At 35.0% G+C, this 25,330-nt stretch overlaps 1 protein-coding gene across 1 annotated transcript; it reads left to right on the top strand.

Moving 5' to 3' along the window:
- The first annotated feature begins 1,614 nt into the window (after window positions 1–1,614).
- Window positions 1,615–4,052, top strand: LOC125053085 (silk gland factor 1). The gene has a single exon (XM_047654298.1). The coding sequence runs from the start codon at window positions 1,676–1,678 to the stop codon at window positions 2,711–2,713; it is 1,038 nt and encodes a 345-aa protein (XP_047510254.1). The 5' UTR covers window positions 1,615–1,675; the 3' UTR covers window positions 2,714–4,052.
- Window positions 4,053–25,330: the final 21,278 nt, after the last annotated feature.

Genomic DNA, 25,330 nt, shown 5'->3' on the forward strand with positions numbered 1-25,330 from the left:
ATTATTTATATCGTGAGATAATGGTGCCAAAAATATATCGATTTTTTAAAATAGAAATTGGGGGCCAATCGGGCTTGACCAAAAAAACCCAAAAGGGGCGGTCATCGCGGCCCATGGACACCCATGGTCAATTTAATGGGTACGTTGCTAGCCTTTTTGCGGGACAGCCTGAGGGAGCACAGCCAGGGACGGATTCCAGCATTAGAAGTGCAGGTTAAAGGTTCTGGGGTAAAAAAAATCTATTAAATAACGCTGCCATGATTCGGAGATTATTAGCGTTTAAATGCAATTGTTATTCAGTTAGTTATAACCTATACATGTTACTATATACATACATACCAATCATTTCTAATAATCAAGTTATTTTGTGCCTCACAGAGGCCGTTGTATTTTGGGTAAGGCAAGTTTTCTCACAATATTTTCCTTCACTGTACGAGCGAGTTTTAAATGCGCACATAGACAGAAATTCCATTGGTGCACAGCCGTGGTTCCAACCTACGACCTCAGGGATGAGAGGCCCTCGTTAAAATCTAAGAAATATAATTTGAACACACGGTGGCGCTTCAATGTTTGATTGTTTTGAATGTTTGGCCACAGCATTCTGCCTTCTGCATCGAGATTTTGGTCTAAAGCATACCCATTTCCTCATGATGGTTTACTTCGGCGGACGATGTACCTAATGCTCACATAGAAGAAAAAGTATTTATTGCAACGCACGGCTCCAGAAATTCGTTTAAGCCTATAGACAAACGCTATTTTTCGCCAATAAACTAACTATAAAATCAGTTAAACATAACGCGGTTAAAATACCATAGATTTTTTGCAATTATCGTCTCTGTAAACACTATTTAATTTAAGCGGATTAGAGTCATTTACGAGATGAAAACAAAAAGTACCACACTAATTTGTTTACAAGTGATTACATGGTCCAAAGTTCAATTTACCAATAATTACTTTGTTTATCTCAAGGAGTTAATGGAGAATGTTAACTTGATAAATAAGTAAAAACCCAAAAAATAACGTGTACCTACTGAAATTACAGTAGCGCTAAGAAAATCTAAAAGTTTAGTCCTATTCCTTTTATAAAGCACAATTTTATATAAAGTTTGTCCGTTGCCAGTATAATACCTACTTTATACACAAATGTGTGCCTAATAATCACTGCGCTTACGTTACGAAGTTCGTACGCCTTACTAATCGTTAGATCAAAACCTTGGTTACAGCACATAATGCTCTTAAATCGGATTTTCCGTATCACTGAAAATTCGCGTCGGATTTAATCCCGTAGACGTCATAAAACGCATCGTTTCAGAAACAAAGAACCTTCGTTACACATATTACATGAAATATAATTCACGCGAACATTATCCAAAGCTCTACACAAGTACACATACCAGTTAACACACTTATGATTATTCCATGTTTTTATCTTTCCGAGCCATAGTAATATTAGAGGCGGTCGGCCGCGTTCCGCGGTCGAGGGGTGACGCGGGGCGCGAGGCGCGGTAGCGGGGGGCAATGCGCGCGCTGAAGAGGCGGTACCCGGCCGGCCCCGCCCTACGGCGCCCATCGCGGAGCTTGGAGGGGAGCGCGAGCCCCCGGCTTCTATTTACTCTTTCAATCAGTGCGAGTGTTTGCCCCTGGCCGGCGTGCACGCGCGTGTGATGCGCTAGCCATGATCTCGCAGAAGCTGTCGTACGGCGACGTGCCGACGTCCGCGTCGCTGTCCACGCTGTCGCCGGGTCTCGCGCCTCCCTATGTCAACGGGATGGGCTGCATGCCAGCGCAACCGTATCCGAACCTGTACTCCAACAACATGGTGGCGAGTGGATCCTGCATGGGCTCGCCTGGCGTTGGCTATTCGCCGCCCAGCACCATGGCCTCTTGCATGGGCGGTGGAGGTGCCGTACCCTACGGAGCGCTTCCCCGGGAACAAGAAGCCGCTTCACCTACGTCGGCGCTGCAACGGGCGCGCAACGACAAGACTTATCGCCGCTCCTATACGCACGCGAAACCGCCGTATTCCTACATATCGCTCATTACAATGGCGATACAGAATAATCCGTCGCGAATGCTGACTCTCTCTGAAATCTATCAGTTCATCATGGACTTGTTCCCCTTCTACCGCCAGAACCAGCAGCGCTGGCAGAATTCTATACGGCATTCGTTATCGTTTAACGACTGTTTTGTAAAAGTGCCGCGGACACCAGACAAACCGGGAAAAGGTTCTTTTTGGACGCTCCACCCCGACAGCGGGAACATGTTTGAAAACGGCTGCTTTTTGCGGCGACAAAAACGTTTTAAGGACGAGAAAAAGGAATCTATAAGACAAGCGCAGAAGACGACGCACCCACACGGCCATCACGGCGGACACGAGAAACGTGAGCATTCACATGAAAAAGGCGTGGGTGGCGGAGAAGATAAAGAGATGCGTGATGAGCTGCTGGCACAGTTACACGCAGCGCCAGAGCTGTGTCTTCCAGAACACACGCCACTATCGCTGGAACACTATGCGCAGCTTAAACAGGAGCCAACGGGCTATGCACCCGCGCCTCACCCGTTCAGTATCACGCGGCTTCTGCCTGGCGCGGATACTAAGTCCGACCTGAAGATGTATGACGTAAACTATGGCTACGGGCACGCGCCAGCTGACAACTACTACCAGTCACCTCTGTACCACCATCATGCCCACCACACGCAGCCGCCCTTGTGACAGTATCCGCTGGCGTAGGCCCGCGGCGCCGCCTGGCCTCGCCGGGTGACCGCCCAAATGCCCTCAATGTCCAGCGATTTAATTAACTTCAAGTCTCATCTGACGGACTCCATGTGAGCGTGTTGTGTTCTTGTGATACAGAGCCGCCCGGCCTGTAAATTGTGTAAATATTTGTGCGGGTTTGAGTAGATATGGACGCACCTAAGCCCGGGCGGCGGCCCAAATAGGCCTATATGTTAGTGGACTCTCGGAAGTGTCCTTTGTAGTTTTGCACCGACGCCCATTCGTATACCATAACACATAATTAAATTACGAATTTAAAAGCTACTAACACTTTAAAAATAATTATTCCGGTGCGCTTGTTGCGCAAGCAACGTACATCGCAATATTGTCAACCACGAATCCGCCCAAAACAACAGCTTTCAAAATACTTAACAAATGTGTAATAACATCAGTAATGCGATCAATATTATCCTTATCAAATTATTATCATTAAATGTATTGATTTTGATAAAATCACCGCGCGCGTTTAATTCTTTCCTTTGAGTAAACAACATATCTTTAAGCTGTCGGTGAATTTCCGCGAATCATAGGTATTTCAGTTATAACAATTGTTTTTTCGCTTAAAATTGACTACGGTAAATTTTATATCGCAACCGTCGAAGAAATGGGTATGTACGAATTTATTGATTTATTTATTATTACTGTATACAATGTAGAAGAACAGGTCTTCAAGATTTGGTATAAGAATGCGCGTATTTGGTGATGTCATATCGGACAGAACTGTGCAATGTTTGTTTAAAGTGTGTAAAATAATTTAATAGATAGACGAAATGGAAATATAGTCGTTCGACCATCGTATAGGTATAGGTTAAGTGCTGTATATATAGCGTTAAGGTAAATTTATATATACATTATATGGTGTTTGGTGTAAGATAGGTACCTATCTACGCTTCTGCACATTCCATTTAAATATATATTTATATGCAAGTTTCAATTTAGCATTTGAGATAAAAATATGCGAAAATTCTTAGATTTTTGTAAATATAGATTCATTACGTCAGTTTTAAGTTCACCTTGAATGATTTCGATGAATCGTTGTGACCTCACATCGAGACGTTTTTCTGACATGATTGAGCAGAATTATGTATTTTATTTTAATCCATTTTTATCAAAGAGATCTCGCGTATATTTATCAATTAGCTTGATATTGTACACGTAGGTATGCTAAATTTAATCTTGTAGTTATAAATACATATTAATATCATATTACTCGAATCTAGATAGGTTACTTATATCATCTGTTAGTTCCAGAGTTAATAAAATTAAGTTTACAAAATTCTGTGTTTTTATTTGACTTAATCTATGAACTGAAGTGGCCATAAGGAAAAACGATAAAAACACAACTAAATAATACACTATTTTTATTTATTTACGAATGTTTAGTACCTATATAAAAAAAGGATTACTTAAAATATCAAATAATCTGTTTTTGGCGTTCTGTAAAACCGATAAACAAATTTACGTTACACAGTTGTTTCACACAAATTAAACGTGGTTACATCCCAAAGCTAGCTTTGTAAAACGAAAAGGAATAACACACATTAAATTTGTAAGACATGTAAACTATTGTAAGACCAATTAAATCATTATCTTTTTGTAAAGATTAACTCTTTAAAATATTCTAAACCAAACTTAACCCTTTACCTGCCGGCGCCATAATAATAAATAGTTATTGCATTACTTTTACTAATATTTTCACTTTTGTTGCATAAGTTTCCGGCTTACCCACGACACTCATAAAGCAATAAACAGAACAAAAGGGTTGTGTGTGCTAGTGTTAATTTGTCTTGTGTCGGCATTGCCAACTTTATTGAACATTATTGTAATGTTTAGAATTTGTTCGTCGCCTTACAAGTTCACTTTGGAATCTTGTGATATTTTAGTTGATTCTTATTTATCTTTCATATCTATTTTATATAATTGTGGTTCAAGTAGGTATATATTCCATAAAATAATACCCTTTTTTGAATGAATTCGATACTTAATAATAATAATATATACAGTTAAGATTTATTATATACATTTCTTACCATTGATTGGAACATGGGTAAAAGGCTCCTACAGCTATTTCCAAATACCCATGGCTTTATATCCACATTCCCTTCCTGCTAACGCTTCTCTATCTTCTATCCACCTTCTTAAGCCGCATTCTTATCCTTCCTCCGTCTTTTCGAGATCTTCTTTCCAGGTCTGATGCTCATAGTAAAGTCAAAAAGTTTATTCATTTGTTTATTGAATCCTAATAGAAAAAACAAAACAAGACAAATGAACGTGTAAGGTGGTGAATGAAGTTTTTTCTCATCTCTGTGGGTGGTTTATTGTAACCATAAAGGTAACACTCGACACCTCAGCCCGTTCAGTTTAGAATAGAGCCTTCATTGATGCCAGACTGGTAAACATAGATTATTTGATGATATATAATAATTACCGTAGATTACAGACGGTGAATTAATTTGGAGATTAATATAGAAACGGTGTTTTTTATATTAGATTAATTTATTTGCAAGAATGTGGTACAAAAATGATATGGTACAATTTAAAGTTTGTATATTATGTAACACTTAAGTGAAAATTAGTCTTAAAAGATAGAACTTTAAATAGAAATTACAATTACGTTATGAGTCCTATCATCATATTCAATTCTTACAGTTTTTTATCACATTATTAAAAATATTATTCCGTTTCAAATTAATGTTTTACGCAAATAATCATTAATAGAATAATATTTTTTTCCAAAAGTAGTACAATAAGTAGATTTTTAAAAAGTCTAGTAGAGATTTGAATGTTTTTGGTAAATTATTATAAACCTTGATTGCCATACAAAAAGTGTGTTTCCATACAATTCCAGATGAATTTTTATTATAGTCGCATAGCCAATTTCCTTCTTACTTCAACAGTGCTCCATTCCCGTTGAATTAAAAATTATGTTTTTCTGAACGAATAAGAACATTTCTAAAATATACATACAGGGAAGAGTCATTATTGTTGGTTAACTTTCAGCAATGTTATCAAGCAAAATCTATCAGTTATTGAGAGCAGCCTTGCGATTCTGTAACTCACTTTTCGAACTCACACAGCGGTTTTCGCAGCAGCGGTCGCTCTCAAATCAGTCGTGAAGCAGTCATTTTATGATTTGGCATTCTGATAAGGTGGGAGCTTGTATTTTATTATACAGAATGCCAAATCATAAAATGACTGCTTCACGACTGATTTGAGCGCGACCGTCGCTGTGAATGTGTGAGTTACAGAATCGCAAGGCAGTATGAGTTAATCATTTTAGTCCACAATATACAAGATTAATTCCCACAGAACAACGTGTGGGCGCACCTCATCATCCTATTGATTTTACTAACTTGTTATTGCTACTGGGCTTCCAACGATTAAACTTAACAAGTCATCAGTTTGATTCTAATCATTGGATAACCGCCTCTAAGTGTATAAGCTAAAGGCATTACGTCATATGTTTTATATTGAATCACTTTTGAACTTTTTTTCGGAGGTCGTTTTGTTGTTATGTCAGTGAGGCTATGTCTTTTGTGTTTTGTACAGTGATAATAAAAAAACACTTTCTTTGTCCGATGTAACGGTGTACGAATGTTGAGTGGATCGGATATTGTGTTAAATAAATTTCTTAGTGACAATTAAGTTCATTATTAGCCCACACACGGCGTCTAAAAGGCTTGGTCTCTAGTTGGTTTAGGGAGTTTATTTGTTATTTCGATGAACTATTTTCATACACTTCAAGTACAACTAAAACGATTTATATTACATAAATTTGTCGATTCTTGGTATGGTATAATACGGATGCTAACTCCAAGAAACACAGAGCATCTTTACTTCGTTTTAAAAAAAAAACAAAAGTTCTTCAAAGTACTATACTTCACAAAAGTTAATAGTACATAGTTAAATTTATACACACGTCTTTTGAAAGTTAACTAAAAATCATATTAATTTAATAAAGTTCAGGCACCTCTCATTAGAATTCTTCGCAATTATAACGGATTAAACAGTACTTATACAGAGCTGGATATATTCGATAGTAGGCTGATCAATTTTAAAAAAAGCATATCTCATATGTAATCCGATGTTTTGATGGAAATTGTTTTTTTTTGCTTAACAATTGACAAAAATAACAAGCATTTTATTTTATATGTGTAAGAAATACAATGTTCTATCTTTTTTAAATTGTTTGTAATATATATGTTTACCAAAATTGTAATATATTCTAAAAAATATAGCTTAGTAACAACCTGTAAATATAGCATTATGAATGATGTGGGAAACTTTAATACATAAATTCTAGTAGCGCTCATCAATGCGTCAGCCTACGAGCTTTTCGGCTCACCTAATACAATATCATTACACGTTTGACAAAGCTTGTTAATAATATTTAATATTAAATATTAGCTGTATAGGTAATATATTTTTACAGAAATTCGGAAACCCTAATATCAATTTCGTGAGCGATCTTGTAGCGGGCGACACAGAATTGAAAACTATTTGTTGGACAAACATCATCCATCACGGTGCCGCACTTAGCTGTATTGCGGGTTCAGTGGACTTGGGGTAAAGTTGTACCAATCTCTCTAAATTTTTTGACTATGGTGAATAGTTATATCTATTTACCCGTACATTATAAGCAATGCACTATAATGGGTACGATTTGGGAACCCTTTGAAAAAAAATAAAGAGCAGTGTTGGTCTAGTGGCTTCAGCGATACTCATACCTGAGGTCGTAGGTTCGATCCCCGGCTGTGCACCAATGGATTTTCTTTTTATGTGCCCATTTAACATTTGCTTGAAAAGAAAACATCGTGAGGAAACCGACATGTCTTAGACTCAAAAAGTCGACGGTGTGTCAGGCACTGGACGCTGATCACCTACTTGCCTATTAGATTTAAAAATGATCATGAAACAGATTCAGAAATCTGAGGCCAAGACAAGAGGAAAGAGGTTGTAGCGCCACTGATTTATTTATTTATTTGAAATAAAATAATACCTGTGTAAGGGTTCCCAAACAAACTTAATAGTCAATTCCATAACATGCTTAAACTGTTTACTTTAAGAGTGAGTGTGTGGGTGTATGTGAGTGAATGAGTGAGAGTCTTAGGAGCATCTCCAACTCTGCGTAAGGTGTGTTCATAAGCTTTAACCGTTTCTTTAGATTGTGGACGCTGAGCGGGTAGATATTAAGCAGCCTATTTAATTTACTATAGATGTAGTCTGCCTGCATATTGCAATACCTTCAAGCGTCCCAATAGTTCAAATTAAATTGGCGGCAATATATATATATACTAGCTGATCCGGCAAACGTCGTTTTGCCATGTTTATCATTTATAATAAAAAATAGGGGTTGATCGTAGAGGGGTGAAAATAGGGATTGTATGTATTTTTCGATGCTGTATCATAAAAAAATATGGAATACATTTTTTATCTAAAATTAAAAAAAAAACTTTAGGGGTGCCCTTAACATTTAGGGGGATGAAAAATAGATGTTGTCCGATTCTCAGACCTACCCAATATGCACACAAATTTCATGAGAATCGGTCGAGCTGTTTCGGAGGAGTTTAACCACAAACACCGCGACACGAGAATTTTATATATTAGATTGAACATAAGAACAGAGTGTCTTCCATTTATTAGAGACTGTAAGTTGTGTTATTGGACACTTTGTTATGTTAAAAATCCTTATTATAAATTAGGTTAGACTTAAATTACTAATTAGTCTTAATTTAGGCTTTATTTTAATTTGCTATAATGTCTTAGTATCAAAAGTCAAAAATCATTTATTCATATAGGTAACACAATGTACACTTATGAACGTCAAAAAAGAAATATACATTAAATGCTTCTAATTTTACATTTACTGCCAGTTCTCAAATCAAGGGCGTAGAACGGAAGAGAAGAACTGGAAATAAACTCTCCGCCACTCTTTTTATTCGCCAAGATTTTGTTTTACACATTGTTTGTAAGGCTACAACCATTACACCACATACATGACATCTTAAGTAATAAATAATAATAAAATAAATTAAAAACAAAGATTTGTCCTCTATCAGCAGGAGGCATGGTGAAATAGGAACGCACTTACATTCTCGTGGGAACAACACGCAAATACATAGTCGAAATAACTAACATCACCGCATACACGAATTCAAGTACGACCAGTCACAACAAGCACCCGTTCGATTGAATTCCTATGACCAACTTTTTTGAACTGTTACCGTCTTCTCAATTAAATAGAAACGCTATGATATGAGACACCTTGCTAATCACGCCGAAGGAATTGGGAGGGAAATGTTAACAGTATACAAACATCTAAAGTGCAAATCTACACTAAGCCTCATAACGTGTTTTAGTCTGTTGCAGTAGAACCAGTCGTATCTAAGTACTATTTAAACGGAGCTTAGTGTTTGTTCGATGATAAAAAAAACTCTACGAATATAAATATACATGTAAATATATTACGATATTTTCTATGTATATCACTAACAGCTACAATTATAGACTAATTCTTTTAAAGATTCTGCGGTTAAGCCACACAAAAAGTCTTCTAAAACAGGAAAAAAACAGGCAGGAGGCTCACATGATGTTCAGTGATACAGCCGCCCATAGTCACTGCCAGAAGGCTCGGGAGTGCGTTGCCGTCCTTTAAATTGTTGGTATATAATCGCAAGTCGAATTGGTGCGGAAAGATTTCAGTAGAAATGACATAAAACAAGATAAGAAGGAAAAGTAAACTGTTACCTGAGCTATAATATAAAATATTGTTGTGTCGAAAATTTAAATATTTTATCACAATTTTATAGAAAACAAAACGTTTTATTAAATTACTGTTTCGTCTAGACCGTTAGGTTCTAAAAAGGAAAATGAGAGGAAATTCCCAGAACGTGAACATGCAAGTTATATGCAGACATGTTTATCAAGTCTAATTGTCCACTATCACATTGTATGCAGCGCGCGAGGTCATCCACCCCAGCAGCCATCTTGTATTTTCAAATTACATCACGCAACTGTTATTAGGACCTATTCTTTACAACCTTTAATTTATATTAATAATTCTTTCGAACCTGCTTAAATATGGTTTGATTATTATGCAATAATAATAATTATTGAAATAAATGTTTAATATGACTGTAATTCCTCTAAAGGTTATTTTAATTCCAACTTGATACGTTTTCCTACGTAAAACACACATAGTGAAGTTGATTTAAATAACAAATTGGAATTACATTGAAAGACTGGATATCGTTGATCCTTTGGATGAAGGGATGGGGTTTGGTATGGGATGCTACTTCAGCTACTTGTGTGGACACGTTAGCCCCATCTCATCTTCAGACAAGCAAAAAAGCTGGGCGGCTTCAGAGCAGGCGGAAAATAATAAATGGCTCAAATATAAGAGTCCTTCCTCTAACTTCGATTTGGTTCCCTTTGGAGTAGGATATTTGATATGTGATATGACAGATATGTTAGTACAGATAGTACACAAGTATTGAAAAGCTTTCTTTGAATTACCATGCTCGTTTTCTTATTTTTCATGACCAAAATGCCCAAAGTGTAGTTATACGATAAAACAAACTACTTAAAGTCAAGTAAGTATTTATGAATAATTAATAACTAATTCCGCTTAATCTTTGTTTTGATGATTTGCTACATTTCGAGTACTTTATCAGCTACAAAAAGTACATTGACAAATGTTTGTTGAAATACATACGCTTGTGCTGCGCAGCTCTCTTTTGGGACGGTACCATTTTTAATACACTTTGTTCGCATGAATTGTTCGGCTTAATATAAGTATAACGCAATGTTTAATTGCCGTTTATCGAAACCTAAACACAACAATCAAATATACAGAATTCAAAATTTTCTTAGCCTAATATAGTACCTAATCAAAAAATTTATAAAAAGAATATTAGGACAAATTCGAAAAGTTTGGTTCATGTGGCAGTGTACCTGAAATGGCAGCATTTCCTCGCTGTATTGCGATACTAATTCGTTGAGCGAGGCAAGCACCAGCTCTGGGGTCACCGGTACTATCCACCAGGCGCCAAATTAAATCTTTAAATATCGCCTGTGCACTTGAACCCCACGGCCCAAAAGTCTACAACAAAGGGAACAACATCGAAGTTTGAGGAAAGACTCATATTTTAGCCGTTTATTTTCCACCTGCATCTGCCCTTTATATATATAACTTTAAATTAATCAACATTTCATTGGACATACAATTGTGGGCAACTACTCGTATTAGCTTAGGTTAAGAATTTTTATATCATTTTATACTAGGGCTGTACAAGATTAATTTATAGACAAATTGCAAAACCATTGATTCATGTTACGTGAGTAATTACACACTTGTTGACTGAATAGTGAAAACTGACTTAATCACCACGATTGCTGTAAAGCATTTAAATTATTATATAGCAAAGGAGGATAATTAAATAATGCATAACAGCAGATGATTTATTTTGGAAATAAATTGAGTTACTTAGGACTAGAATTCTAATGATGATTTTTTTTAAGTGAACCATACAAAAATACCAACCGTTCATCTTTATAATATTAGTATAAAAATTTCTAAGAGAGAGATATATTTATTTATATTTTAAGACTTGCGCCAGGATTTTGACTCACTCAAATCTGTTACTCAAGTATTCAATTCACATATTTACTAGATACTTTCGTGATTCATATTCAAAAACAAATATATTAGAACTATATTTTTTTATTATATTTAGACTTGGCCAATCGCTACATTTGATTTTAATACTTTTTATTTCGCTGTGGTTTTTATATAGAGTTTGGGCATATTTGAAATTGTTGCGGCTTTTGTCTATAAATAGGGTGCATTTTAATTTTATGAGAGTGTACGAATGTACATTTATTCTATCTCCCATGACTCCGAACTAATTACTTTTCTTCCTCAACATTGAGTCCAGGATATACCAAGGTACCAAGGCCACAGAACCGTTATTTGTGCTACCCTTATGACGATAAAAAAAATATCACTGTTAAAAATTGGCAGCGAAAATCGATTTTAATTTCGTAATAGTACATATTCAATTTTAAATCTTTACCTTCAAATGCCGTTCTTTACAATCGTCAAACTACAATTCATTAGCACTTTGGATTGCTAACACAACGCCATGGCTTTGCACTTACACGTTCTGCGTATAACCAAGTTATTGCCTCAACACGACTGTCATTAACATATTGTACCTAATGTCGGCAGGTACTTGTGTAAATATAATAAGGAAAATAGTTTACTTGCTTGATTGCGTTCTTATTTCAAATTTTTCAAGTTGAAATTCATTAAGGTTAAACACAATGCACACTTATGAACGTTAATAACGAAATACGTATTAAATGCTTGTAATTTTACATTTATCTACTGCCAGTTCTTATATCGAGGGCGTAGAACGGACGAGAAGAACTGGCATTAAATAAACTCTGGACATGAATTGACTTGTTTCGACCTTTCAACAAGTATCAAACTATTGAATTATATAAACTATAAACGTTTTTAATGATATCAGGAAGGCTGATAAATTGCCTTCAAGCCCGAAAGTATTACTCATGAAAAAACTCTGGACCACCAGGTTGTACACACTACATAGACGGTGTCATTAGTATTCATACAGCGAATTGTACTAGGAGATGAGAGCCTTAAAGAGTTCATGTAGGGAATGCCTTGGTTTACAGCCTCACACTTGGCACTGTTAAATGGCTCCATAATGCTCAGTTATAACTCTCAATAGCGATTTCAATAATGATAGACTTTAATATCGCCAACCTTGGATTGATCTTGGATCTTGAGTTTGCACAATAATTGAACAGATAACGCCGATATGTAGTTATCTACTCCTAAGAATAGATGGCGCTACACAAGAAAATAATAATTTGATGAAATTTAAAGAAAATGTTAACGAATGACTAAAGTGTTATTTCATCTAATAAATAAGAGGATTTGGACTAACTAGCTGACAGATGTTGTTCTGTACCCAGGTCTTAAATTAAAAAAAAAACTAATTGTACATCTAAAGTCTAAACGATCCTCGAATCCACTTGAGCACACCAACAAATTCATCATAATCAATTTGGGACAATAAAAACCTCAACGACATTTACACATCAAGCTTCTATGTATTTCACAGCAAAACATATTAATATGCTTATGTTTTATTTATTATATATTATTCATGTACTCATTTAAAACTTCTCTCTAACTTCCACAAATATATTTCAAGAATAGCCAAATCGTTCCAGCCATTCTCGATACAAAGGAATAGCAATTCATTTTTATAATACAGTTTTGAAAAAATAACTTTTTATTCACTATATTGTCAATAAGGAAATAAATAAAGCCATTCTTTGAAACTGTTGTCTGAGGGGATGCCTGTTGATATGTATTTTAGACATAACTTATAATTATAACAGTAAATGTGTACTATCATTTAAGGTTTTTCTTATTTTAAACTGTATTTGTATTAATAATAAATTATATCCAAGAAAAAAGTGTCTATTATTTCTACCCCGAAATTGCTATTAAATTATCCTTTTGTACCATTAAAACCATATTTAGTAACGACCAAAATATATGAGAGAAACATCCCTCACCAATGTTGACTTCAATTATAAAAAGCTCGCCCTTGATAAAGTTGTGTTTCACGACGTCCCTACGTTTATCGTTTAGGTATTTGCTGATTATCGCGTATCAACTCGGGGTCAGTATCGATCGATATTTCTATTTGCCCGATCAATGAGTATCTTGCCTATTTGAGCAATAACTTGTTTGTCAGCCTGCTCTGATTATCACCTCTCCAGATTGCGCGGTTTTTTATCTATCCAATTGATTACATTTTATTTGCAATCAGCAACTGTAATGTAAATATTAGTGTTTTTATATACAGAGCTGGTCAGACGTTTCACCACAATTCCACCTGACGTGGGATGTGGCCTCTTGGAGAGCAGGCCTGTCCAGAAATGAGGGGATGCCTGCCACTCTTTTAACTGAAGTTAGCGACGCAAGGTTATTCATAATAAATGAATCATCCCAACTTTTAAAGTAGTTTATCTCCTTTCAGCACAACATAAAAACAATTTTACAGAAAGAGACAAAAGAGTACTTTCGGTTCATAGTGAAATTGGACTGATTTAGTTTAAATAATTTAGTTCTCCATCTAGGACTGGGTAGTCTTGATCAATTTCTATTTTCCAGGTCACCAGTTTCTCTAGGTTTCCTTCATGAGACTTCCAGGAGACATATTGCAACACTTTCACTTGAAATGTTTTATTTATTAAGAGTCAGTTGAGAAGTGTAAGTAAAAGAATAGAAGTGATATTACGAAATAAATTGCGGGTGAACTCATTAAAAGATGACGAAAGCCTTCAAGTATTTGTCACATACTTATCACGTTACAAGCCTTTGATAAAGAAAATTTTTTAATCCTTTTTACCTAACTGTGCGACATATAACATCGTCATATAGTAATTACTAGACTGAATAAAAACAGCCTTTATTAGCATACATATTTAGGATTAGGTACATTAATGTATGTTTAACATTAGTAGGTACACGACCTCCGACGCAGAGGGGAGTGAGGCCTTCCCCAAATTCTTCTTTCTCTTGTCTTGTTTCTTATTATCTTATAATCTAGTTGATAAAAGGGCATGGGACTAGAGAATAAGATAATACGACGGCTCATTGGTCTAGTGGTTCGTAGTAGTACCCCTGACTGCGAATCCATGGGTCCCGGGTTCGATCCCCGGCTGAGACAAACATCGATGTGATGAGCATTTGGTGTTGTGATTAGGCCTTGGGTGTTTAAATATGTAAGATAGATATCTATCTTTCTGTAATATGTATGTATATCCGTTGCCTAGTACCCATAACACAAGCTTCACTAGCTTAGCATGGGACTAGGTCAATTGGTATGAATTGTGCAATCAAAAAAAAAAATGATTTGCTATTTTAAAAGAGAGGTTCTCTTACCTACCGAGAGTTTTTTACGCCGGCTTTTTGTCCGGCCTACACCCTCTGAGTTCTTTTCCGATGAGTAGGGATGTCTACCTATTCAAATTTCATGACGTGGAATAAGTGATACATGTATCTTTTATACAATATAAACTTTTTTTTTATATTTATTTTTTTATTTTATCAACGCCACCGTTTTCCAGTCTTTCCCCGCGTCCCTTTTATTACATGAAAGATGACGCATTACCCTTAATTAATATGGGATTTTTGTAAAGCAATAATACATATACTTCGTGCGTTCAACGCAAATCAGCACTTTCGAAGTTTGTCAACCTTTAATATTTTGATTTGTGCTCTTAAAATAAAATAAAAAATATGTTTATTATGGAACATAAGATACATGTATCACTTATTCCACGTCATTAAATTTGAATTTGTAGGCATCCCTACTCATCGGCAAAGAAGACAGAGGGTGTAGGCTGAGAAAAAAAGCCAGCGTAAAAAACTCTCGGTAGGTACTCTTTTACAACAGCAAATCATCTCTGCATGCGTATCATCTATTGGAGATCTTCCTTGCTATATTTGTTGCCTTGAATAGCTTATATTGTACATCACATATACATGATGAGGAATTCGGTAATTGGCGATTCATTTTTATATTTTTTATTTTTATTTAATACTTATTGTTAATATAGGGAATTAAGAAATTAATAAAGTGGAATTACGATTGAAAATTACTCACCCCGCTACTCGAAGTTTATTATACAAATCTAGTTTATCTATTTAGTAATACAGGTTAGTTCAAGTAAAGAAATCATTATGTTACCCAGAATCATCATCATCACAAAAAACTGTCTCCAAGTAAATTGTTCTGTGACGAACTAAATTATTTTTATTGGACTTAGATTACAGTCAGACGAAGGAATTTATGACTAAAACCGGATTCTAGGCCTATTTTAAATCTAGTTACAACAGCTGTCAAACCATTTCTTATGTTTGACATATTTGACGGCTAAGCGCTGACTGAGACGAGATTGACATTTGTTTCTTGGGTAAACCTGGCCTATAGGCCTATAGGTGAACCTACCGTAACACAGTTTTTTAAACAATTTTTTTATAGGCAAACGAAACTATGGGACGCCAAAAAAGGGCAGTCGTCATCGACACGTTGGTCGGTGCGTTGCCGGCCTTTAAAAGTCTAAAACTAATAATCTGTTATATAGAAGTTCAGTTGCACAGATCTTTAAATTATATTATGTACTATAGATTTATCAGCATTTGACGACTCTAGAAATTATTTCTTCTTAGACTGTATACCTACTGCATAGCATAGCTTGCATCGCTGCACTTTAGGCATACCTATATACGAAGAGCGGTTCGAATCGTCGACCACCAATCCCTTTCTGAGTGGCTTGATCCCTTGGCGTTGCGTTTTTCACCGCATTTACCATGGAGAGTGTTCAGAGAAGTTGTTCAGATTAATAACTGCAGCTGAGACTCATCATTGGAGGCAGACAGAATACGAAATTCCGTATCACCTCGACGTCCGTCGTTCCACAACTGCGCGTTTTGGCAGTGGTTTTTCCAGTGCACCACCACTGTGGAACCAGCTGCCCTTGAAGTATTTCCGAACCAATTCGACTTGGGATCCTTTAGGAGCGTACCAATTCTTAAAAGCCGGGAACGCACTCGCGAGCTCTCTGGCATTGAGAGTGTCCATGGGAGTATCACACAACATCAGGCGAGCTTCCTGCCCATTTTCCCCGTGTTCTATAAAAAAAAATAAACACGTTATAAACCCACCCTTCCCACGATCAAGGCACTTAAGATTATATTTCATCTATGTAATAAAATACCATTAATACCACATTAGCTAAAGGCCATTATTAAAAAGTATCGGATTTCAACGTTTGCGCGGACCAATGGCGTGACCGCTTTTGGACTCTGACCAATCAGAGAGCGTTTCTTTTTTGGATCATCGAGTTAATGGATTGTTCTTCATTTGATTTATGTTGTACTTTCGTTTTTCTGTTCGAATTTTAAAATGGCGTGTATTTCTACTGGCTTTTGTTTTTATTAAGTGATAACGTGCTAGAACTTCGTAGATAAGTTTTCTTTAATACTTAAAACTTTCTTGTATTCATTTATTAAGAATCATATAAAGAGCTTTCCATAAACTGAGTATTATTTAAGCTACAATTATGTTCTAAATGCCCGCTTTATCGCAATTCCGTACATTTTCTGTACAGATTTATGTTTAGGTACTGGATGAGCCAACATTTTCGAAATTAAAAAAAAACCAAATCACTTGAGATAATATATAAATTAATTAGGTATACGGCAACTAAGCGATAATAACCAGCCAACATATATAATATGACAAAAGGCAAAAGGCGTTACCGGCCTTTTAGAATGTTATATCCTCATATCTTGAAGACCCATGTCGGAAATTAGTCTAAATACCACCACTCGTCCCCCCATTCCTTTACAACATGAACACAATTTTACAATAAAAAGAAATCCAGCGAGGGAATCCTGACCACGTTACTCTGCCACAGGGGCTGAACTTTTTAAAATGTATTTATAGGGTCCTTCTAGAAAAGAGCGTGCCAATTTTAAAAGGCTGGCTACTTTTTTTATAGAACAGGGTGCAAACAAACAGAAGAAAAGTTAAGTGATACCATATACAGTCACAGATACATTGCCATAACTCATAAGGCTCGCAAGTTGCCGGCCTTTTAAATTTTGGTACGCTCTTGAAGGACCCTAAGTCGAATTGTTTCTAAAATACTCCAATGCACCTGTTGTTTTAGGCCTCATATATAAACAAATCTTTATCACCTAACCAACCAGATCGGCACATTCATACTTATGCCAATTTAAAAATATGAATAATCCAGTAGATATAAATCCGTGTATAATTCCGTAAATAGGAGCATGCGCAATAAGAATAGTCAATACTGAAGCATTGCGTGCTTTGAAACATATCCTATGAAGAGTACATAACTTGCAATATAATAAACAGTGCAATAGAAACCTTATGTATAAAATTTCTTCTCAATTTCAAAATCTTAAGATATATTTAAATTGGCTTGCTATAAATTGAACGAAAATGTTTGTAATAATAGTTGTATAAAATAAATAAATCAGTGGCACTATAATCTTTTTAGGTCTGGGCCTCACATTTCTGTAGCTGTCTTGATCATTAGTCAATCTAATAGGCATGTAGGTGATCATCCTTTTGTGCCTGACACAAGCCATCGATTCTATATTAAAGGGTTCATTTACAAACGCTCTTGAGGCGTTCGTGGTCATACAGTTTGTCACATTCATGTATCTGCAAAGTGACATGAGAGCGATAAGGACAAAGCATTGGATTATTCTATACATATTTAGACTTTAACTACAAAAGAAATTCATTTGTTTTATTTATGGTAGAGGTAGCATAAATATTTTAAAACAATAAAGTTAAAACAAAACAGTTGCACTACAATCTTTTTAGGTTTAGACCTTAGATTTATGTAGCTGTTTTATCTAATAGGTAGGTATCCTTCTGTGCCTGACACACGTCGGTGATTTTTTTAGTCTAAGGCAAATCAGTTTCCTCGCGATGTTTTCCCTCACTGTTCGAATGTTAAATGCGCACAACCGAACCTACGACCTCAGGGATGAGAGCCGCACCACTAGGCCAACACTGTTCTATAGTTGTATAGCTATACGAGAGTGAATAAATGTCTACACGCGTTACAAATAAGAGTTCTAGTACAAAAAACCGTAGAATTTGAGACAGGTATAACTGCTTAAGGCTATTTGCTGTAGTTAGTCTAATAAATTGCAAATTGTATGCAGTAACCTGTTACGATACAAAACTTGCCCTGAAATTCTCCATTAATAGGTTGGTGAACTCAGTTTCCGTACTTAGACTTTAACTAGGTCCGTTGTGCGTAAAGTCCTGGCTAACTAAGCCAGCCTAGCTCCTTCCAGAAGCACAGAAGTCTGCTGGGCACTTCGCAGGCTTCACGAAGCGATCTCATTACTCAGAGGATTTCTGTACGTGCAATGTGCGTGTATCTCTTAATTCCGTAGTTCATAATTATTTAATAAGCTTATGATAAAAAAATATTTGCTTTAATTTATTATTTATAAAAGCTTGCCAACGCGTAAGGTACAATATTTAATATGACAATCACTTATAGGTATTAAATACACAATAAGCTTTCTAAGACAACAGTATGATTTTAATCTATGCTCTGTGACCCAATGCATGGTTCGAACTTCGTGATTAACCACCGTTCTCTTTGAATATCGAAGTTATTTGATCAAAATATTTCAAATGAAAATTGTTAAATGGATTTCTCGGAAAGCTTCTATAGACGTCTCAAAGCTAACAAGACTTGTTGGCTCATTATTGTTTAAGTCTCTTTCAGACTCGATATTAGCCGGCTCTTTTTAAGTCAACTTGATATAGATTTTATAAAGGGTTCATTTACGAATGCTCTTGCTACTCGGTCTTGGTCATACAGTTTGTCACATTTGTGTGTCAGCAAAGTGACATGAGAGCGATAAGGACAAAGCATTTGATGATTTGTCCTAGCGCTATAAGGCTTTTTAAGGAGGTAGCTAAAAGGTTAGTTGACATCACAGGAGACCGAAGAGCCGGCAGTTACCTTGCCTAAAGGGACTCATTTTAATAATATATTTTAGTTACTATATTATATTTTTTGAGGTTTTTGTTTGTCATGTAGTATTTTGATGATTAATAATTAGACTTAAACTACAAAATAAATTAATTTGTTTTAATTCAATAAATTAGTGGCATGTCTTGTCTACCAACAAAATAACAATAAAAAATGTATTTAAATAATATTAGAGAACGCTACAACCTTTTTAGGTGTGGGCCTCAGATTTTTGTATCTGTTTCATGATCATTTGTCAATCAAATAGGCATTGCCGTCGACTTTTTGGGTCTAAGACATGTCGGTTTCCTCACGATGTTTTTCTTCACCGTTCGAGCGAATGTTAAATGCGCACATTTTCTATGTGCACAATTATGTGCGCAAAGTCCATTGGTACATGCTGAAGCCTCTAGTTGTTCGCTGCTCAAATATATTAATAGGCCTAATAACCCAAACAAAATAAAAGTAATAAAAAAATAATTTTCATTGACAAAATGAAAAAAAGGTTTTCCGAATACAAGTTTCTTATTAACAAGATTACACAATCATTACAGTGATGGAGGCTACAGAATTTTCATAAGTTCAATTGAACGGAAAAATCGGCCCGGACTAATCACGACACGATTTGGTCGCTGTTACGCGAGAGTGGAATCATAATATTGACGGACCGGGTCGTTCTTCTTTTAAACCTACAATTTGATAAAGCTTTAGCTCAAATTTTAAAATAAAAATATAAAGCTTTCTTAACAGTTTATATATATATTCTGATAGCAGATTTTCTATTCTATTGGAAAAAGTGGTTTGCCGAGATGTTTACAGATTTTTGTACGATTTTCTAGGCCTGAAAGAAAAATTCGACAAAAAAATTTACTATTTCGGCACGAAATCTTTTATTTTATTCTATCGAATACTCTTTGTCAAATAACTTGTACTTTTGTAATACATTAATTAACTAAATGAGCTTTTAGAAAACATATTAATATAATACATTTGTATGTATAAAATATGTTTTATTCGTGACCTAATACTACTCCGTCACATTTTCTGCTAATATAAATGTATTTTTTGCTATAAATCAATTTTTACTATCATTTAAAAATAAATACCAATATCACAGATAGCAATGTAATCAAATAATATAAATATAAATTTTAAATGTTGCACTAGTCATAACAAAATATATAAAAGACAAAAATAATTTTCCTATCAGGAGACAACATCGTGACGGAGTTTGATATTCTAGGGGATACCAGGCTGCGTTTTGGTATAAAACAGGTTTATTTTTCTAAAATAATTTATTTTGTTATACATCTTTTCAGTCTTCATCATTGTCATATAAAATAATATGAGATCGAACTTAGATAATTATTGAAATCACATTTGAGAACCTTTAGAATAAGAGATTCATATTTTAGTAAATTAAATAAATACTCATTCGTCTTAAGTAAATAAAGTCTAGTATAGCTTGACAACAAATTAACGTTTCCAAAAACATAAAATAAAATAATCATTAAGCCATTGATAGAAAGTCTTATTTTTCGAATATTGATAGTGGAACTAGAAATATTGTCTCTTCCTTTTTTATTAACATTCGGAGCCTGGAGTGTTTGGTAAGAAGTACCGTAGACAGCAGTTTGATCAGTTGGATCTTTCGTTTTAAGCGTGGCGAAAGGCTGATCTTCATTGGTTGATTCATCTGGGCTGGATTATGTATACATTATATCGTAAAATCTTTTTCGGGGCATTTTAATTTTGTTCATAATATCAGTGAGCATGAAATCTTCCACATCATGAATTATATCGTCTTCTTGTTCGTTAGATAAGAACACGCCCACAGTATATATATAGGCAGAGGCTGATAAGTTTTAGAATAAGACAACAACGTGGTAAGAACAGAATTGTTCACAGCAACAACTAAATACCCTATGGTTTAAGACGAGTTTTCGTTTTCGGTGGACTTGCTTTGTTCCTTTCAAGGGCACAATGTTATTTGGAATCGTTGTTGCTACCTTTTCTAAGTCTTCGTCTGTCAAAATGAACCGTTTAAATTTGTTGGTATCTTGAAAGCGGATAAGAATTGGAACATCTGCATTATAGTTTCCTCTACCTACTATGGCATCACCTTGGCGTTTCATTGTCCCTCCAACCATCAGAAGCTTCTTTTCCATGCCCTGATTCAAAGAAGTTCCAGGATATTTGGCGAAACCCATAATCTTCGAAAAAATTGTTTGCCATTAGGTAAAAGTGTGACAGAGTTGACATGTGACGTAGGGGTAAAAACTTGTTGCTAAGTCGATAACATTTAAAAGCTGACATAGAATTTATAATTTACTCATTGACAACAAAATATTTCTTATAACGTAAGAGTAGACAACAAAAAGTAACAATAATAATTATATTTTGAATCCATTACTTACGTGACGAAGCGGTAGCCGAATAAAAACACACACCTTCTGTCACAGCTTTCGAGCGATTGACGCGCTGACTTTTGATCTCATAGGGGAAAGTGTACCAAGGGGGGGAAGGAGGTCTAAACCTTCAATCACAGGCCACAAAGACGAGCGGCACAAACGCGTATTTCGAAGGACAACCCACGTGACAGAATTTACAAAATAAAACACCAGGTAGTAGGAGACAAGTATTTGATATTTTTTAAATATTTTATTAAAAGTGGTAAAAAATAATGGTTGCTATTGCATGATAGGCAATATATTTAGGAGCTATAAGATATTTTTATGTTTTGTGTCATCATATAATTTTTTCGTAATATTATGGATTAAACGCAAGCTGAGGTAGCGGGAGACATAGGGAATTTGTATGAGATACACTTCTGTCACGCGGATTTACTACTTTGTCACGTACTTTTACAATTAAATTATTCAATATATTTATTATTTGATCGTGCATAGCCATTATGCATATAGTACAGTGCATGTTGAAATACAATTAAGAAAAAAATAATAGTAATTTCCTTGTTTATTTTCTCACTGATTGAGGGAGACAACTAATTGTAGGTTAAAAAGAAGAATGACCCGGGTAAGAAAATAAATTATATTATAAATAATTATTTAATAAATAATTAGTATTAGGTTAGTTTTCTAAAAAACGCAAAGCTTTCTACTGGATTGAGGAGTATAGGGCGGACCCGAGTGTTCAATTGTTGTTGGAAATTCTTGCAAATAATCTGCCTTTTTAATAATATTTTTCCCAGAACCAAGCTGATATAATATATATTTTATTTATCTTATACATTCATAAGTATTGTTAATTACCTCCAAAACGTGTATTGTTACTACACGCGTCTTACATACAAAAAAATCTGCTAATGTAAATCATTATCGACTCCACATTTTCATCAAAATCTGTCCAGCCATTTAGGAGTTTAATTACGAACACACGCACAGAAGATTTATGTATACCAGCTGTTTATTTGCTGAATAAATAAATAACCTAGATACCGACTGCAGCGCCACCTGCCGGGGCAACGCCATCTGCCGGACTGATTTGTGAATCTTTCCATCCAGCGCGCCACGCATACAAAAAAAACATTGAAATCGGTCCAACCGTTTAAGAGGAGTTCAGTGACATACACAATACATATAGATAGTTAAAATTACCATCTTCAATGCATCATAAGCCAAGTGTATAGATAAACTTGTTGAGATGAGTTAGTAATTGACTCTAAATCTTTTGTGAATAACAATCTTTGAAAGCTTTCTTTGCTCGACAACTTTGTTTAACTAAACGCAAAATTTAGAGACATTTGGACTTGTGGCTTAAAGCCGTCCAAGCTAACAATTAAGGCGGATTAAAAAAACTTCTTTATTCAAGAGAGGATGTTTCCTTTGGAGATCGGTAATTTGTTGAAATTTTCTTTAAAAATTTTCACTTCGATGTTCGTTTAATAGAGTACTTGGTGTGTTTGTTTTAACTTTGTAATTCGATTGATTTATTCTTTATTTAATAGGATGTACTTTTAATTCAATTATGTATGAATGGGAAAGTGATGTTGATTTGATGTGTTATTTTTGCATATATTAAAACCAACACTATTTAATATTATAATCTTTCAATCTGTTTTTATGTATGTTTATATGAGCACCTGTAAGAAATACAAAGTGCATTTTGCAGTTCCTTATATCCTTTGTCAATATTTTTTTTGTATTGAAATAATGAGAAAATTCTTTAAAACACATTGTTTATTTTCTAAAAAAAACAATAAATCAGTGGCGCTACAACCTCTTTAAGTCTTGGCCTCAGATTTCTGAATCTGTTTCACAATGATCATTTTTTAAAATCTAATAGGCAAGTGGGTGATCAGCCTCCAGTCCAGTCCTCCGTGCCTGACAAGACAAGCCGGTTTCCTCACGATGTTTTCCGTTGCCGTTCGAGCAAATGTTAAATGCGGTCATAGAAAGAAAGTCCATTGATGCACAGCCGGGGTCGAACCTACGACCTCAGGGATGAGAGTTGCACGCTGAAACCACTAGGCTAACACTGTATTGCACTGCACTGTATACCTTGTTTAATATTTAAGAAGTTTCGTCACAAATATAGGATATATGAAAAGAAAAACAAAGTTGCTTGTTTTGATAGGATTCTTTAAATTAAGGTAAGCGTAGCAATCACAGCTAATAAACAGAACATACAAATACTATTATAACATTGATTTAAATCATTGTATGCTGTTATTAAAGAGGAACTTAGCAACGTATCGAAAAATGGGAGTTAGACTAAACAATAAACAAAATTCTGTTTATGTACCCGAAGGGGGCTTTTGACAGCCCTAATCAATTCGTCCCCTAACGTTTCTTATCAGTTCTCATTAGATAAGAGCGCCGACATCCCGGAACCCGAATACAAATATAGTTATCTAACGAGAAACCGACGCAGACGCATTGAGGAAAATTTAGTAATAAAAAAATGAGCGTTCTTTGGACCCTGACGATTATGATGATATGTTATTAAATGAATTTTTTTTTATAACGCTTTATTTTGAATGAAACGGACAAACAATTACTAATGAAGGCTTTTAGTAGGCACATTCATAATGGGTAGGATCTTTTCAATAAAAGTTATTTATTGAATATAAATACGAATTTATTACATTATTTACATAACTAGACGTTTTTATTGTTTTTCTGCAAACATAATTAGCAATTTCTCCCCATCAAAATGACAGACAATATTATGATTTACCCTCCAAAATAAAAAAAACTACTCTTCATTCATAATAGAAACTTGCAAGGATTTATAGTGACTCAAAACGTAGAAGAACTTGGTTTATCGACTGTTGGTATACTGCTGTTTTGTTAAAAAGTATATTTCATATAATATTTGCATAGTTGCATAGTTCATCATATATATTAGAAATGGCCGTATGACTCCGAGGACTTCAATAAACTTGTACATAATATTTCTTTTTTAGAATGAATACGTGAATTACAAGAATCATAAAACCAAAGTCGTTAAGGTTAATTATGTATAAAGAATATAAAATCCTTATGTATTAAGTACAAGGCACGTCGCAATGTTGAGGTCTCTTCGTGAGGCGTTACGCGCCGTTGCCCACAGCCATCTTATGTAGGCCTCGTTTGTACCGACAGACAATACGTTATTCATAATAAATATCGCGAACGAATAAGTATCGCAATATGATGATGTCCAGATTGAGCACTCTGATAAACGAGATGGATCTGGATATCCATAGTTGCTCACACATTAAGAGTGATTTTCGTTTAATGTTTATTTGAATTATATTATTGTTTTGCTTAATTTATTTTTATTATTTCTTCTATGCTATGTTTGCCTGTAAGTGCTTGACACATTACAGATTGTATTTTATCTTTCTTTTATCAATGTATCAGCGTGTTGGCAAGCTTTTATAAATAAATAAGTACCTAATAG

The sequence above is a fragment of the Pieris napi genome, chromosome 1 (genome assembly GCF_905475465.1).
Source record: "Pieris napi chromosome 1, ilPieNapi1.2, whole genome shotgun sequence".
NCBI lineage: Eukaryota > Metazoa > Arthropoda > Insecta > Lepidoptera > Pieridae > Pieris > Pieris napi.

What these genes read in the sequence shown, in the direction of transcription:
- LOC125053085 (XM_047654298.1), top strand. Translation starts at nt 1,676, where the DNA reads ATGATCTCGCAGAAGCTGTCGTACGGCGACGTGCCGACGTCCGCGTCG.